Here is a 17166-nt window from a genome sequence, read left to right on the forward strand (position 1 = left end):
TAACCACGAGCTCTGATAACCCCAAGGTTTCCCTAACACCTAGGATTAAATCCTCCACACATTGAAGTGTCCTGTGCACTATACACATCCTGCCCCTCAGATTCCTGAATCAATTCGCCATCCTCATCCGAAGAAAGAGCCGATTCAGAAAGAGACACCAGCGACTTAGCCCTTGCTGGTTCCTCCATGTCTGCTGGTTCAACCGCTGATCACAGAGCTCCACCTCACACATTGCACACAGGGCACCTGGGTCAGACTGTCCACAAGATAATTAGGCATTACATTTGGCACAAGTATAGTGTTGCAGTTTCCAGTGGATTTTCAAATTTTGGAAGGCACTTTTTCAGACATGGCGACATAAAAAACACAAATACACACAAGAATATAATGTAAGAGACCTCGCCTATTATAAGCTAAAGGTATTAACATAACTAGAGGCCCAAACAAACATCTGGTAACCCAAATATTGTAAGACAGGACGCCCCCTAAGACAGCCCATACACAATGGCCATTTACAATCTTACCTTCTTGAGTAAGACTGTCAAGCCTACTTACAGGTTTTTCTCCCATCTGCCCAGCGAGTCCTGTAGTTGCCACCGTTTAAGCAGCCTGACGTGCAGTCTCCCCCCTGCAGAGACGTACTTTTTTTTTTTTTTTTAATGCAAAGATCTGCTCGCTGCTAAGGAGATGTCAACAAGCAGTTTGGGCTGAGAGATTAACCTCCAGCATCTCTCCCACTGCCGCCAGTATAATTATACACGTGGGGCCTCATCAAGTCACATTCTGAGCGCAACGTGCGTTTCTCTTAAAACGCACGTAAACCGGCTATACGCACTCTTGAATTCATCAAGGAATGGATCTCAAGATACGTGCGCTGATAAAGTCTGATGTGCTCTACTACACAAAACACTACAGGTTATGTCCAATGCCTATGTGGATTATTAATTTGCATAAGAGCGGACAGAAAACAAAAAATAGAATGTCACCAGTTAATAAGACATTAATAATAAACAGTAAACAAAAAAAATAATTAGAATGTTCTTAATGTCTACTGAATATAGTACATAAAAACACGAGCGCTTTCCCCTTTTATCTTTTTCTACTGAACATAGAATACATTTTTACAGTTGCTCCTTCTTGCAAACACATGTTCTAGCATGCGAACAAGACTGTCATCACTACTACTCAGGACTTAGACTAGTCCTGTAGTTGGAGCAAAAGATACAGAAGAAAACCAAATCACTTCGAGATGCCCAGAGCTTGATTCGGACGTGGCCGTGTGCGCTTGAGTTTGACACGCGCTTACTGTAAATGGACTACGACCTGTTCACTCCCTGAAATGGAAAGATGTAGTAAGTGTCCTTTGCGCTCGAAGACTAAGCGGACATGGCTGCATTTACTGGTCAACGGTTCGGTTCAGGACATGTGCAAATGCATTGTTTTGCTTATGAAACGCTCAAATTCAGCATATACGTGCCTGATCAATCGGGACCATACAGTCCGCCCTGTTAGAGAGGACATCAGTTGCCCCAGTTGGAAGAGTGAAGGAAGCCTACAGACAAAAATTAGGCAAGGGACCAAAATAAAAGTGCCTACTTCCAAAGTATGTCAACTAAAAAAGGAGGATGGCACCAAACAGGAGAGGCATAGTAGGAGCTATCCACTCAAACAGATTGAGTGTTAAAGTACCTTTACTCCAGATCCACCTACTATACCCCATTGTCGTAGTGTCCCCCCAGTGGCAGCAAACAGAAAATAATAAAGAATAATAATTGCCCAAGTCTGGCATAGAGGAAGAAATGGTAGGAAGAATAATAATAATAATAATAAAATAACACAAATTCACACCACACATTAATCCCTAAAGTTTTTGTTTTATTTTTCCAGAGTACTTAACAGAAAACTCTTCCCCCACCCCTCCCCCTTTTGTACAAAACAAAAATAATGAGAACGCACGTTATTTTTATTTTTTTTAAACTGTCTACACTAAACAAATGAATCTGTTACAAAACACATTTTTTTTTTGTTTTTAAATTTAACCTACAAAAAAAAGCATTTTTGTGTTTTAAATATTGTCCATATAGGAAAAAAAGAAAGGGTTTCTTTTTCTGTAACGCAGCTCATATCCTATTTTTTTTTTCATAGTGCTAAAAATGCACTAAAAGTGTTTTGTCTCTCACCGTGCATTCGACTTCACAGTAAGAATCTACATTTCCCCCAAAAAGAGAAAGAATTGTAAGGGAAAAAAAAAAAATACAAAGTAACTTATAGGGCTTTTTTCTGTTTCTTAAAACGGAGCCGCCCTTCCCAAAAAAACTGAATTATTTAAAGTTTTTTTTTGTGTTTTTTTTTTTTAAATAGATGTACATACTAAAACAGGCTGGCTAAAATACGATTTAAGTACAAGCAAGAAATAACCATATACCTCTCCTTCATAACCAATTACAATTTCCTGGGGTTTGCAAGAATTGAGTAGTTTGAATGCATCTCCATAGAACACTCCTGAATTGGTCAGCTGATTTTTGTATGGTGTCACAGCCCACTCAAAAATGTAAGTGCGCCTGTCCCCTATGCATAACGGAGGCAGCCATTTTGTGTCCTGAGTCACATTATGCACAGTGAGCAACAGTTTCCACTGTACTTCATGCCTCAGTGATGTCACTAGTTCCTAGTGACTTGAAAGGCTGCACTCACGCCACAAAATTGCTATTACCTCACAAACAAATTCTGTGACCTCCGATATATACAGAAGCAGGTTGTACTTGAAATCTCATAGTTCCTCACTTTACTGCTGCCCCTTTGCCATAAACCATGGGAATAAACAAAACGAGAAAGTAGATGCACATGTGGGTTTCAGGAGGGAGAGCAGAGATGCAGAATGGGGGAAATGGAACGAAACTGAGAGTAAGGAATACATCTGACTGGTAATATGGGAAGGGAAGAACAAAATGTTCTTCTCATGTCAAGGTGCGTTTTGCCTTGAATGAATATTAGACATGCCACCATGGAACGATTTATATAGGAACAATGTGACATAAGTGGGTTAGGCCTGTTTATTGAGAACATGTGAAAGTCAGGCTTACCAAGTAAATGTAGCGGGTTCTGGCCTCGGGCAAACTTTACTGCACAAGCAATGTGTGCAACTATGGGGCAGCAGAGGGGAAAACAAACAGCATAGTAGACACATTTATAACTGGCTACAGAGGAACAGCTAAGTTAGGGGTTAGAGAAGCAGATATGGATGGATGACTCGTAGAACTAAAAGGTGAACTCATAAATAAAAAAATGTCAGTCTGGAAATATTCATTTGAAAAGCATAGGGATCCCTCCTAATTCAAAACGAGTGAAAGAGACACAAGGTTCACAGTGTAAATCTTACACTCCTTGTGAGTTACCCTTGGAGAGCATCAGCGTTCTTAAGGGGTTAAAGTATCCCCCCCCTATTAACGTCACGCAGAGGAGGGCTGAATGAATATTCATTAGAATGCAACCTATTAATACAAGCGTGCCCAGTGGCACTCTGTGAATATTAGTTCAGGACGTAAAGTGGCTCTGACCACTGTTTATCTCAGTGAGGCCACGGTTTCCTAGTGTATTGAAAAGCTGCAGCGTCATGAATATTGGTTCAGCAGACAAAAGGTCTCTCTCCAGTGTGTAGGCGACAGGTGCCCTTGAAACATGTTAGCCCCACTTTCTTATTCCACTCATGATGACTGGCAGTTCCCTCTCAGTTTGAATCAGAGTCTGAGGAGTCTCCCGAGGAGGAGGACGAGGAACTTGAGCCCGATTCGTTATCTTCATCTTCTTCTTCATCCTCATCTTCTTCCTCCTCATCTTCATTCTGCAGAGGGGGAACGGAATGATTATTAAGGAAAATAGGGTTGCCGTGTACTGCACTCTTCCTTCCCCAAATTCAAACCTAGTCTTGTTGGCCCACCTCCTCTGCATCCTCGCTGTCTTCCTCACTGCTAGACTCGGAAGAGTCTCCATCATCAGAGGAGTCCTCTTTATCTTCATCCTCATCTTCGTCGTCATCATCATCCTCATCATCGTCGTCATCATCCTCATCCTCCTGAAAGGAAAGAGTGGCTCAGTTATACCTAAAACAAACAGCATCTTAAACATAGCTTTATCCGGTATGGCCCAGGCTACATGGATCCTACATATAGGAACTTGAGTTAATAATATATAGTTGGCCCTCAGAAAACTACAACCTACACCTGGAACAAAAAGAAACTGCAAGCCTGCTTGACAGCTACAATCTATACATCCAAGCACCACAACACTGCAATCAAATAATATAATAATAATTCCACACCTTTATTGCTATAATATCACTAAAGTGTAAACTAGAGTCAAAATGGTGATATATTTTAAAGAATACATGGTTACATTCATTTTCTGGCTCTATTTGTCCGTTGTGTGGAGAGAGTGAGTCTCAATCAGGGGTAAGCGAGACTGAGCTCAGCAGCCTATTAGAAATATAAAAAATAAAAAAAAAGCAGGCCAATGAAGTCCACTATGGGACCACACTGGGGACAGATACCCCCAGCCCCTGGTCTCCATCAGAACTAACTACAGAAACCCTTCCACCATAGCCATACAATCTTTGCTGGAACACTCACAGATTTGCATTGCACCACCGGCTTGGATTTTGCGACGGGTGCTTTGAGTTTCGTTGTACTCTTGCGCTTCTGTAAAACCAACAGAACAAACATGTTAAAAGAGGTCAGTCATGAATTTCAACCCCAATACAGCAGAACCTGTCCCCTCCATACAGGAAAACTTACACTCGATGTCTGCTCTCTGTAAGCTGCACGGTCCTGGGAGGACAATCCCTGCAAGCAATATGGAAGATGTTATTCATCTACACCCTGAGATTTACATACAATGAGGTAAATTTACAAAGCGCAAAACAGGCGATGAGATTGCTACAGGTGCACCAAGACTTCAAAAGGCTAAAAATGTATTAACATACACAGGCGACATCAGACTCACAAAATGGATGCCGTTTGCTCGACTCAGACACTAGAGAGAAAAATGTAAGGACCAATATTCTTGAGGTATTAGATTCTAATGAAAGAAATATTCAGTCTTATATATATAGGTTCAGACCACAAGGGTATCTTTCTGCTGGGGATAGGTGATGGGTGCGCCTTAATGTGCTCTGTTTTAAGATCACAAAGAGCTTTCCCAACATCTCTGTAGGAGAGTGTAAATAAAACGTACTGCTTTTGTAGTATAATTTATTTGATTAGAAACAAAACCCAAGGTGGAGTCTTGAATGTCATTTCATACCTTCATCCATGTCTCAAGTTGCATGCGGTAGATTCTCTGTTGATCTTCTGCCAGCTTCTTGTAATAATCTTTCTGACTGGGGGAAATCCGCTGCCAGCGACTTCCAATTTCCACCATACGCTCCTTCAGGGGTAGATGATTCAGTTCTCCGTTTGACAGGAGTTCCTGTGAGAATTTCTGGTACCCATTCCTAAATGAGAAAATCAGGAGAGACTTAACATGGATTTGGAAGGTAGTGAATAAACACCCAGGGAGAAAGCAGCTATTTTTCACTTCGGCTAAACAATATTCATGATAATAAAACTAACAAAATCAGTGCCTCACAAATATTGTTAAGGTCTCATGGACATTGTGTATGAAGTGCCTCAGTGAGGTCACTGGTGTCTGTGGAACTGATAAACTGCAGACTTGTGAATTTGGCTCGGCACACAAAATGGCAACCATTTTGTGTGCTGAGCCATTTCTTCTTTCTATGTTCCATAGAAAGAAAAAATATTATGGCTGCGTACAATTAAGAGTGGTGTTACACAAGCTATTTTCACCAAGCAGTAAAACAGCTTGAGGGTGGAGAAGGAGAGGGCTAGTATTAAAAAAAGTGACATTAATATTTGTTTCCAGGAAACGGATGCCTGAAAAGTTCTAATATTTGAGCAGTTTGCTATACGCCACAAAATGGCTGCCTCTCTCAGGTCTTTTTTTGTCCAATAAAAATGATAACTATAAAACAGATGCCATGATAAAACACAGACAATCTGAAAATATGTAGATACAAGTTACACGCACATTGGTGCTTTCTTGGGTTCTCCCAGGAACTTCATCTTCTTCCCAGCGACTGCTGTGGCTGGAGGGGACCTCATATCACTTAGCTCTCTCTGAAAAGGACCACACAGTGTTAGTAAATATATTATGCAACAACTCCATAATAATGTTGGAAAGAAATAAAACAAGTTTTAGAAATATAATGTAAATCAGATAATGATGATGGTACAAACGTCTAAAATTCAATTGTGATGTGCACCTCTAGAGTTACCATGCAACTAACACAGATAAAAGACCGAAATACAACATTGCATGAAATCATTACATTTTATGTATGATGTTAAGACTAAAAATAATGGAAATTAACCATTTGGGGGGAAAAAACAAAGCAAAAACCATAACACAAATGTCTTGGAGTTAAAGTCTAAAAAAATAATATCCTGTGGGCTAGAACTCAAATAAATGCTGCTGCTGAAACAAGGATGCTACATATGACATTACATAAACTGTTTGATAAAAACAGCATTGATTATTCTTTTCCAATGTTGTGAATTTATAGGGAGTGTGGTCTACATCTAAGTCCATTTAGCAGTCTACTAAGCAAACATATTGATAGATTGGGTAAAAACATTAACTGATAAAATATTATACAAGAAAACCTATAGTACACAATGGGGGCGTTTTATCTTTGTAAAAAAAAAAAAAAAAAATAAACAAAAAAACCAAACACATATGATCAGCTAAAACCAACATACATCTCTATTTAGTGAATGTCTAAAGGAAAGAGTATGTGGTGCAGTGTGTATGAACATTGTAAAGGAATAAAGGTACCTCATATCGTTTCTGGTCCTCAGCTGCTTTTTTAATCCACATGATCTTTTCTTTCTTCTCCATGTTCACCCAAGTGGTTTCCATGCCCTTGAGGGCTTTAGCTCGGTCATTCTAAGATTTAAATGTGGAATAGATACAAGAAATTAATTATATTAAAAACCCACAACACGTTTTATGTACTTATTTATTAGTCCAACAGACACACATCACTTCCTAAATATTTTTTATGTTTGTTCAAAATATGAACACGTTTAATGTGTTCCTTTACCCTCTTACCTTAAACCTGGCAAGGTAGTCCCCTATCACACTCTGCTGCCAGATTTCTTCTGCGGTTTTGGGCGTTTCAGGCAGCTTACCCCTGTCATCTGCAGCTTTTTTCTTGTCTTGCCCAGATTTGCTCTTTGCCTACGCAGGCATGAAAAGAAAACGGTACGGCATTAAAGAAATAAAAAAAAATACTGGTAAAAGAAATGAGACTTTATACCACATATTGGTGACGAGATTTAAAACCAGTCACCTTTGCAGCTTCCTGTGCAGCTAACTTTGATGCTTGATTGCCCAATCCTTTCTTGTGCATGCCTACCATCTTTTCTTCTGCAAGAACCCTCTGTTGCTCCTCTTCTGGGAGGCTCTAAATAAAAGTAAAATAAATAAATAAGAATAGTTTATCCCTCCAAACAGGTGTCTCTCCCTCTTACACAGACCTAATATTTTATCTGCATGCACTTTGTTACTACAAGTACAACTCACCTCAAGGAAACGCATTAACTCCACTTCATATTCTTTCTTTTTCTGCGAAGAGACAGGGAAAAAAAAATTGGAGGCATTAACAATGTTTCACACAGAGGTATGTTCAACACCACATAGTTACCACACAATTGTGACAGGGGCCTCATTACGCTGTACTCTTAAGGGGGCAATACAAGGGCAGCGCAGGTTGACGGCCTTTACGGTAGAGAATTCAGAGCACTGCTTTCCTCTGAAAGATAAGGAGAGATTCAGAACATCGGCGCAGTGTGTATCTGTGGACGTCCCGGAGACGCACAGCACTGAACTGAATGTCCCCCTTAGGGGCTGACAGAGTTAGATGCAAAACTTATAGCGGAGCAAATCATGTTACACTACAAGGGGTACAAGGAAGGGGACATATTTGCATTCTGCATACACATACTCGCCAGCACTATCTTAGCACTGCATTGTACAGTTGGGCTAGGCTACCTCCCCCTCACAACTCTGAAGCAGGTTTACATTTCCTCCCTTGCAATACAAAATGGTTGTTCTAGGTGCAAATTCAGCACCTAGTATCTGTATTTGCTCCTAATTCTAAATCAGCCTGTTAATGGTTAGAGTAGGGACTGGACAACTCATGGCTCTCCATAGGTTGTGAAACTACAAGTTCCAGCATGTCCTAACAGCTATTTCAGCTGGCAAAGCATGGTGGTGCTTGTAGTTTCACCATACCAGGAGAGCCACAGGTTGTAGAGGCTCAGATTGACTACATGCTGCCCTAGCATTTCCTGGGAACAAAGGAATTGGTGGGACTGAATACTGTTATAAGCTGTTAACATCCAAACAAACTGGTTACACTTTGCTCTTATCCCACCCGCTATCTCCCGCTCCCCCTTGTGTAACCAGTTCCGAAAAGTGAAAAAGCAATGTAAAAAAGGAGATCATTGTACAACAAACATAGAAACAGAAGTAGAAAAGTGGAAGCTGCTCTTCAAGTCTGTGATATAAGAAGAATATTACCTGCTCGCACTTCTTATGATAAGCATCCTTTTCCTTCTGAGAGAGCAGCTTCCACTGCTGACTGCAGAGAACCATGCGTTCCGTGCTGGGGACATCCTTCATGTTGGCCATCAGCTCTGCACAGTACATGGAGTAGCTGTTCCTGCAGGGGGAAAGGACATACAGTTAGAAGGGTAAAGTCTTTTCTGTTCTTACAAAGGATCCACAATTTACTCCTATCTATGCCTACATTTTCCTGAGATCATCAGCAATTAGCAAATCATCCAACAGATCAATGTTTTGTAGTCTCTAGCAACCATATATCTTCTTTAATTATAATTCTATAAAAGGCATATGTCCACTTAGTATTAATGTGGTGGGGCACCATGACTTACGGAGGGGGTTTAGTTGGCCGGCCATCAAATTTATCTTTAAGTTGGCGCTCTGCCTTGGTAAGGGTGGAGCGGGTCATGCCCTCTTCGGATAGGTTCATCTCTGGATGTTTCTGGATGTACTCCCGCATCACGTTCTGTGGGTTTTTGGAACAGACGTCAGTGTACAAAGCAGAGAATTCCCAATGCAATACTACAACAATACCCAGCATGTAAATACACCCTGTACCTTTATAAACCACTGTACCATGAGTTGTGTATACTCTAACACTAGTAGCCAATGCTGTATTCAGGCGATTAATGTATTGGGCTTATACATGTCCTTATTCAACTTTTATCAAACACATACTTAATATTCTGGCTTCAGTCTGTGCCTTTCAGCCATGTATTTAGATCTTCATTTCCCTGGGGTAAGACACATATACCACTTAAGGCACTCCCAATATATTGTACATCAAAAGCACCTCATAGAGCTTGCGCTGCTCCAGAGCTTTGTGGATCCATTTTAGACGTTTCTTATCCGAGAGCTGAGACCACTGTTTTCCTAAAGCGTCTTTCACATCCTTTGTACTGGCCTGGAAACACAGAAGATGACAAACATACTCAGGGCTTGTGGCAAGCAGGCTTAGGCTCCCCAGATCGTGTTAACTACCAGTCCTGAGCAATCCCTGACAGAGTATAAATGCTAAGAATGTATAACAGAAATAAGTGTGAAACAAAACAACAACTTGCACATATTAGTAGACTGTATTTCAATGTAACCACATAATGACCAAGGTTATTTTGTATCACAAGGACCATATATTTGTCATGTATTGTATTTAAAAGGAATGTTTTGTTTTTTTTGCAGGACAATTTAAGCTCTCTATTGGTAGCATACTGAAATAAATACATACTTTTAATTGTAACATACAGGGAAACATAAGCAAAAATTGGCAGAAATGCAACATTTTTGTTTTTCCTCCTAAGAGACCCCAATTTGTCCCCCCTAGAGTCAATAATTATAGAATGAATGCAAACTGGATCAAACCAAGCTATTAATAGATTAGTTTACACTGATTCTCTTGATACAGTGTGTTGGATAAGGCCTAAGTTAGGCAACATCTCCCCATATCCAGCCTGTCTGTCACTGAGGTGTTGTAATGACACCACAGATGCTCCCTCCTTAATGTGGAAGTGATATGCATTCCGCATTAGAAACATACAGTGTTCCATTATGAACACTATGATATGATCTTGTAGCCAAGAGCTGAACGAAACAGTTCCTGGTCCCAAGACTGGACACTCAGGCCCGTCATTGACAGGCAGGAGTCCAGAGATGGCGGTATGAGCAGCTGCCACATGTAATGGGCGTTTATCAATTGTTATTCGGAGATGTGCGATCACCAGAATTGAAGGTTCTAAATAACCCATCAATAAGAAGAAACTAATTATATAAAATCTCTTTAATATTATATTTGACCTCGGTGGTCTTTGGTGGAGTGACACTTTTCCTTATTGTCATGTGCCCAGCAGGGTTTGAGGTCTTTTTGCACTTACATCAGGCTTTATTTTGAGATAAACCTTCCTCTCGTGGTTGTACCACAGCTGCTGAGGGGTCTTAGGTTTTTCTGGAACATCAGATTTCTTTGTGCTCTGCATGAGATCTGGATGCTCCTCTCTGCAGACATAAAAGGAGAATTAAATAAAAAGGAACCGAATGTCCCAGTCTTCACTGCCTAGACACTATATGCACATTAGTCACCTGAATTTTGCCAGGTTCTTCTCAAACTCAATCTTCTCTTTCTGGAAATCTTGTATGTATTTCATCTGGAAAGTAAATTGGACATATGCGTCAAGCTACACGGCAGTAAACCCTTCTCTGCTATCCAAACCCACTATCTCTCTTCTAGAAGCCTTGAAGGTCATCTCATACGTTACCTTCTTTTTATCTGTTAGCTCCTTATATTTTTTGGACAAAATCTTGGTTAAGTCCAAGTTGCTCATCTCTGGATGTAACTTTGCATATTTTGCTCTCTTCTCCATGAAGAAGCGGAAATAGGGTGTCAGGGGCTTCTTGGGAAATTCTGGATGTTTCTGGAAAGTTGTGATAGAAAATACGCATTAATTAACTGATCTGGAAAGAAAAGTAATTGCAAATTATGACATTAAATCAGCTGTAGATAAAGAGTTAATATATTTCAGTGTTTCCGAAAAAATGTCACTACTCATGGATTATAATGGTATATAGTTGAGTGAATGCACCAAGCTCTGAATTTTGAGTCAGTAAGAAGCCATGAGGAGCATAATGACTTCTGGTCAGGTGGAGCACGGCTGAATTGTTTAATGGCTACATATGACCCAATAACCACCATATGCTCACTGCTGCTTCAAAGGACATATGCACCAATGTCCTATAAAATGAACTTACTTTCTCATAGCCTACCCAGTTACTGATTTCCATGCACTCATCAAAAATGAAAAACGGTATAGTTAGGACAGTGATAATGGAAAACAAGGTATGTTTGTCTAGTGATAATGCATCTTATTGTATTCTGCTTTTAACTGGGTGAGGATAGAACTCGCAGCCAATCAGATCATTGGAATGCTCATAAGAGCACTAAATATTTCAGGAGATAAGTACAAGGAGTAGCGACCTGTCTTATTCTGTGATTATGTTAGTGAGGACAAGGTTGCATGTGACAGGGGCAGAGTTATGATGTGAGATGGGGAATGGAGGCAGGCAGGATGCCACCAAGAGTTATATAGTGGAAGAGCACAGCTCTGAAAATCACATGTAGTGATGTATATAGCTCCTGTCAAACTGATGCAAGGAGATTGTGGTAACAAATGCACCTCTATATAAAATGCATCCACATCGATTTTAGTATGATTGCTCCACAGTGATTACACCGTAAAAAGTAATTACACTTTCCTTTGGACTCCAATGTTCATGTTTGGTCTATATATTGCTGTGTGATGGAAATTTTAAATAAAGTTCTTAATAGAAAAAAAGTAAAAAAAAAAAAGGTAAAAGGGAATTACACTTTTGCAAGTTGGTCCAGTGAAATTGTGGACAAATAAATGCTATATCATTTGCTATATCCAGAAATATCAGCACTTACTTTCAGTTTCTTTCCTTTGTATGGGTTCTTTACATGCTCCTCTGCATCCAGAATCAACTCTGTAAGTGTACGAAACTTCCTGACCTGCACACGACATTGAATTAGCTTGTTGGCAATTTAATTACATACATGCAGTTCAATTACAGTAAACAGATCTACATAAAACACCCTTCTACTTGGCTTAGCGAATGGTTTTTTTATTTCTAATTTTTATTATTGATTGGCTATATACTTTCCATTTCACATGGACATTCAAAAATATGTGAATGAGGTCATATGTTCCTAATATTTAACATAGAGCGGGATTGTAATCCCATCCGTTTCCGAACAACAATCTTCTGTAGTGTACTTCAGTAACCTCTAGGTGGCATTAGACTAGCTGGATAGCTCAAGACAAAGGAAAATGATTTCCTCTAACACAACACTTGGCAGAAACAGTTACATATGCATTTCAGCATTCTCCGCACTCATACATAAGAATCTATATTCTAGGAAACTTTCTTCAGTATGTCACACATTTTAATTGCTTGCTGTCCTTTGAAAGTGGTTATACGCCAAAGAAATAAACCACTTTATAAGACCATTGAAAAATGACTATAAATGAGTCAATTTATGGATTAGTATAACAAAATTAGATCATATAAGGGCGCAAGGCTATAGGCCAAATGTTTTTTTATACTTCTATACAAGCTACATAAATCCACTTTGAATATCTGTAACAGTTTACATTAGGGTGTGTGTTAATTAATTTTATATTAAACAAATGAACACTGGAACTGTGCCATCAAAACTCATTGAATATGAAGTGATATATATATATAGGATTGGTTCTAACTCACTAAACATGTTCCCATTAACATCTCTTCCCACCTCATTTGAGATCTCGGTCCACTTTTGGCGACACATTGGTCCAGTGTAATTCTTAAAGGCCAGCTTGTTCCAGTCCATGTGGGACTCTGTGGTCTTGAACTTTGTGCTGTCCAGGGGGGGCAGTAGGGTCTTCATGGTTTCAATGAGAGTTAGCATATCCTCCTGGGACCATTGGTCTGGGTGGAATAAAAGAAAAACACATGAAGATTTGAATAGTTTATGCAGAGAATGAGATAATGCAGCAGTCTTAGGGCTTTAATGTATCCTGGCGTTTGTCACTGTAAGTCCTTCACTAAAAAAAAAAATACTTTTTCAATTAACTCACAGCTGTATTCAGCTTTAATAAGAAAATAAGTGGGTACAGGATCCTATAACAGTGGCAGAAAACAACACTAACAGGCTGTTCACAAACCTCAAGCACAAAACTGTCCCCTCAGCAGAATCATATGTGCAGGTAGACTGAACGTTTACATAATTACTGGAGACTTTGAAGCACTACTACAAGAGCGAGCTATACCCGACAAACTCACACCAACTCCTCACATAAACATATAACCCCCAGAGAACTAGGGATGAATGTTCAAAGAGGTTTAAAAGGTGAACTAGAATCGGGAAGGAGAGACAAAAACACTGGACATTCCGATATACCCAGCAGAACCACGCTCCAATCTACTGACCCTGATCGCTTGGGGCAGTCATGCTGGCGTTTGTTTTTCCAGCAGCAGCTCCGTTCATCCTCTGCAGGGCAGATCCTTAGCACCAGTCCAGGAGACCCTAAGAAGACACATGTCAGATTAGGGGTAGTCTATGAAACACACTACACTACTGCTCACTAACAATTTGAGCACTGTAAAAAAAAAAACACAGACACCAACATACAGAAACTCCAGGGGACCATTTCCAAATAGTCTCCTCCACATGAGAGAGTTAATGCTCAGGACAGGGACATTTGATCTGCTCCCTCAGTGGGTTAGTACCAGTAATATCTAAAGTGAGAACTTTCATTGGGCCTCGGATATTATTTACATTAATTTGAACAGTATTACCACAATATGGGATGAAATACTCCACTGATGATAATAGTATGATTAATAATATAACTACCATTGCTGTTATTAATAAGTACAGTAATAAGTAAATTCAGTAATTAAATATGTCCAGGCATTTGGAAACAAAGCGATTACCTCTGCTGACTACCGAGTCATGGATACAATACTAATAATATGCCTGGTGCTGTACACATGACGACAGTGGGATATTTATACAGGCCTATATATTAGTAACAATGATGCAGTAATTCCGCACACACTAGGGTTTGCTGAGTGATACAGATGGAGGTATTAAGCAGGGGGCTATTCTGGTCAGTTATGCCCCCCAAGGGCAGACGGAGGTCACTGCTCTTCCCGGTCTCTGCCTGCAGGGGGCTCCCGCCGCAGAACACGCCCAGCACCGGGAGGGGACGGGATCCGGAAAGCAGATGCGCGGGGAGAACTCCAGTCTCCTGACCGGGGACGGAGCGTAGAGTACTGAATTCCCCGGAAGATATTAGCACCGACCCCGGAGTGCACCGCACTGAGCCCGAGGACCGAAGTGGAAGCTCCAGTATCAAGTCCTCCGGGACCGGGGAGACCCTCGAGCCGCTCCCGGGGATCCCCAGAAGCCTCCCCGGGCGAGGATGGAGGATACCGGGGCCACCCAGCCCACCGGTCCCCGAAACCCCGCGATCCACTCTACAACACCCTCCCCTATGCTCACCGGTACAGTCCTGGACTGGGCACCGACAATGTAACACGCAGTGCGGGAGCCGAGTTATTAGGGACCACTCCTAGCTCCATGGCGATGTCCTGCACCAACGCGGGGAAATATAATCCCGGCTGAATTATAAATTATATAACTGAATAAACCTTCACCTGTACCGGGACCGATCACCGGCTCTATCCTATCACCCAGACGGATGCATTGTCCTGGAGCCGTCTCCCGTGTTACTACCCCTGTAATACCCGATCTCCAGCTGTAATCCTACGGTCACCGCAGCCCGAATCTTCCCATCCCACCGCCCTTCCCGCTCCCCCTCAATATGCGGCGGCGGCCGCAGACCGACCTGTGTCGTGTACGCCTTCATGGCGGACTGCTCTCCCCGTGCAGGATCACCTCTCCCCAGCGATCCCCCACTCCCCACCAGTCTAGTCCCACGTGTCTCCTCCGAGAGACATAGACCGGACGCCCCCTCGCGTTTCCCCGGCTTACATGCACCAATACCCGGCCTGCGCTGCCTCGTGGTGTCGGTGTCCCCCTTCCCCCCGGAGCTCCGGTCACTCCCGACTTTATATCGCTCCCTCACCTCCACTGACGATACCCGGCGGGTGATTGTGATCGGCGATCTGGTTCTCTGCACTCCAGGTTCACCCGACCTTCTCCCCCAGCAGCACAGCCAGCTGTCCGGTCTCACCTTCCGGCTGCAGGGAGGAGGAGGAGCCCGAGACTCGCTGGAGAGCGACCTCACCAGACCCGCCGCGGAACTAGCAGCCTGGCCGAGAAAAACAAGAGGCTCCCGGGGCTGGAGGAGGAGGAGATCCGCGGACACCCCCTCACCCAGCGCACACTGCCTCAATCCAGCGGAACACGAGCCCCGATCACATCCTCAGAACGCGGGGATCACACTAATCACAATGTTATCACTGAACGTTCCACCGACTGATCTGTTACCCGATACACAGGACGGGCGATCACAGATCGCTAAATAATATACAAATTAGGCGATCTGGGGGAAATAAACACGGTAACCGGTTAGCGGGGCGAGGCGGGAAGAGTGACCGGAATGGGGTGCATGTTAGCCGGGTAAGGCAAGTCATGTATACCCGGTCCCTGGAGGTGACCTCGATGAAATCGGTTCCTTGGCTTCCCAGCAGCTGCCACCCCGCCCTTCGATGTGTGGAAAGCCCCGGGTCGGGTGTGGAGCTGTTCTACCCTGTAAAGCAAAGAAGGGGGTGATCTAAGAAATGTTCCCCGGGTTGTATCATCCAAGGGGCCAGCTGCAGCCGCCACACTTACCCCGATCCGTCTTTCCAAAGACAAAAGGTGCAGCCGGGACTCCGCGGCCGGATCTTGGAGACAAAGCAGCTGCAGCAGCCCCTGGGTAATGGCGAGCTCCAGGGGAGGGGGGGCGCTGCCTGCTCCTTCTCCCCGCCCAGCGTCGCTGCAGCAGCAGCGGGCAGACAGAGCGCGGGGAGCCGCCTCCTCCTCCTCCCGCTGCTGCTCCCTACACAGCCCGGCAGGGGGGCCCCGCCAGCTCCGGGGGGCTTGTGGAGCCCCTAGTACCCACCTTCCTATCGGTGTGCGTCTCTGGAAGCTCTCTCTCTCGTCTACTCGGAAGCGTCGCTTGAATGATGGCCAGCTCTGCAGCGCTGGCCCCGGGCGTGGACTAGACCCAGTCCCCGCAGAGAGCTCGCACTTCCCCCCGCCTCCATCGCTCTCCGTGCCTTTGCAGTCTTCCAATCAGTCGGGCTCCCTCCATCCTCGCTCTGCAACAGGCTCCAGCCGGTGCCCATATCCCTCCCTTCCATCCTCTCCCCTTCACCCCAACACACCCAGATAGATACATAGTGTCAGAGCACAGACCCTCCATAGAAAGGGACAAGTGATTTAATAAGTGGATTAGGATCTGTATTGCTGCAGGATGTCAGCCCCACTTGACAGCTTTCAGGCATGAGAAGAGCCATGTAAAAGATTTAATTCCCATATATTCGTGTTTTCTTCCTGTCCCCTATGTTATTGGGTTTTTTAATCTATCTTTTTCCTTCTCGACTCCACCTTTGTTGTTCAAAGCGTCAGAGAGAGAGAACCAATCAAGTGAAGAGATTAGCATGGGATGAAGAGGAGTAACAATGAGCGTTAATGGGCAGGTTTGGGAAAGGAGTGCTGGGAAGTAGGCAGGAGACTGGCTGTGTATTGTGTAAACTGTCTCCCATTCACCCACATCACTGTCATCCCAATCAACCAAACGCCCAGCATTATGTCTCCTGTTACTAACAGACTACAGATCTGCAGAGTGCCAGCTGACGTTGACAGAGCAATTTATATGTTGTATTCTCTTTACTGTAAACTTGCACAGTGCTGTGTATATCTAGGGAAGGCAACCATGCCTTTCCAGCTGTTGTGGGACAAATACAAATATGTGCAGGCAG

General features: G+C 42.9%; 1 protein-coding gene across 6 annotated transcripts in view; it reads right to left on the reverse strand.

Annotated features, from left to right (window-relative positions):
- Positions 1-1854: 1854 nt before the first annotated feature.
- The window catches only part of UBTF (upstream binding transcription factor), a 31801-nt gene continuing 16489 nt past the window's right edge, over positions 1855-17166 (reverse strand). Inside the window, exons 1-20 of one of the 6 annotated variants that reach the window (XM_075177275.1) lie at positions 16305-16730; positions 13660-13756; positions 12983-13158; positions 12113-12196; positions 10929-11084; positions 10753-10817; positions 10548-10668; positions 9473-9583; positions 9012-9145; positions 8638-8779; positions 7639-7680; positions 7406-7519; positions 7165-7293; positions 6889-6999; positions 6082-6170; positions 5299-5488; positions 4791-4838; positions 4626-4694; positions 3938-4072; positions 1855-3841 (exon numbers count right to left, since the gene is read on the reverse strand). In XM_075177275.1, the coding sequence (XP_075033376.1) occupies positions 3728-3841; positions 3938-4072; positions 4626-4694; positions 4791-4838; positions 5299-5488; positions 6082-6170; positions 6889-6999; positions 7165-7293; positions 7406-7519; positions 7639-7680; positions 8638-8779; positions 9012-9145; positions 9473-9583; positions 10548-10668; positions 10753-10817; positions 10929-11084; positions 12113-12196; positions 12983-13158; positions 13660-13717 (2088 nt within the window). In that variant the 5' untranslated portion in view covers positions 13718-13756; positions 16305-16730 and the 3' untranslated portion in view covers positions 1855-3727. Of the gene's footprint in view, positions 3842-3919; positions 4073-4625; positions 4695-4790; positions 4839-5298; positions 5489-6081; positions 6171-6888; positions 7000-7164; positions 7294-7405; positions 7520-7638; positions 7681-8637; positions 8780-9011; positions 9146-9472; positions 9584-10547; positions 10669-10752; positions 10818-10928; positions 11085-12112; positions 12197-12982; positions 13159-13659; positions 13757-14892; positions 15019-15323; positions 15650-16033; positions 16204-16304; positions 16731-17166 lie in introns of those variants that run through there. The other 5 variants (XM_075177272.1, XM_075177273.1, XM_075177276.1 and 2 more) reach the window with 5 other exon arrangements.

Source organism: Mixophyes fleayi, chromosome 6, assembly GCF_038048845.1.
Source record: "Mixophyes fleayi isolate aMixFle1 chromosome 6, aMixFle1.hap1, whole genome shotgun sequence".
In the NCBI taxonomy this organism is placed as follows: Eukaryota; Metazoa; Chordata; class Amphibia; order Anura; family Limnodynastidae; genus Mixophyes; species Mixophyes fleayi.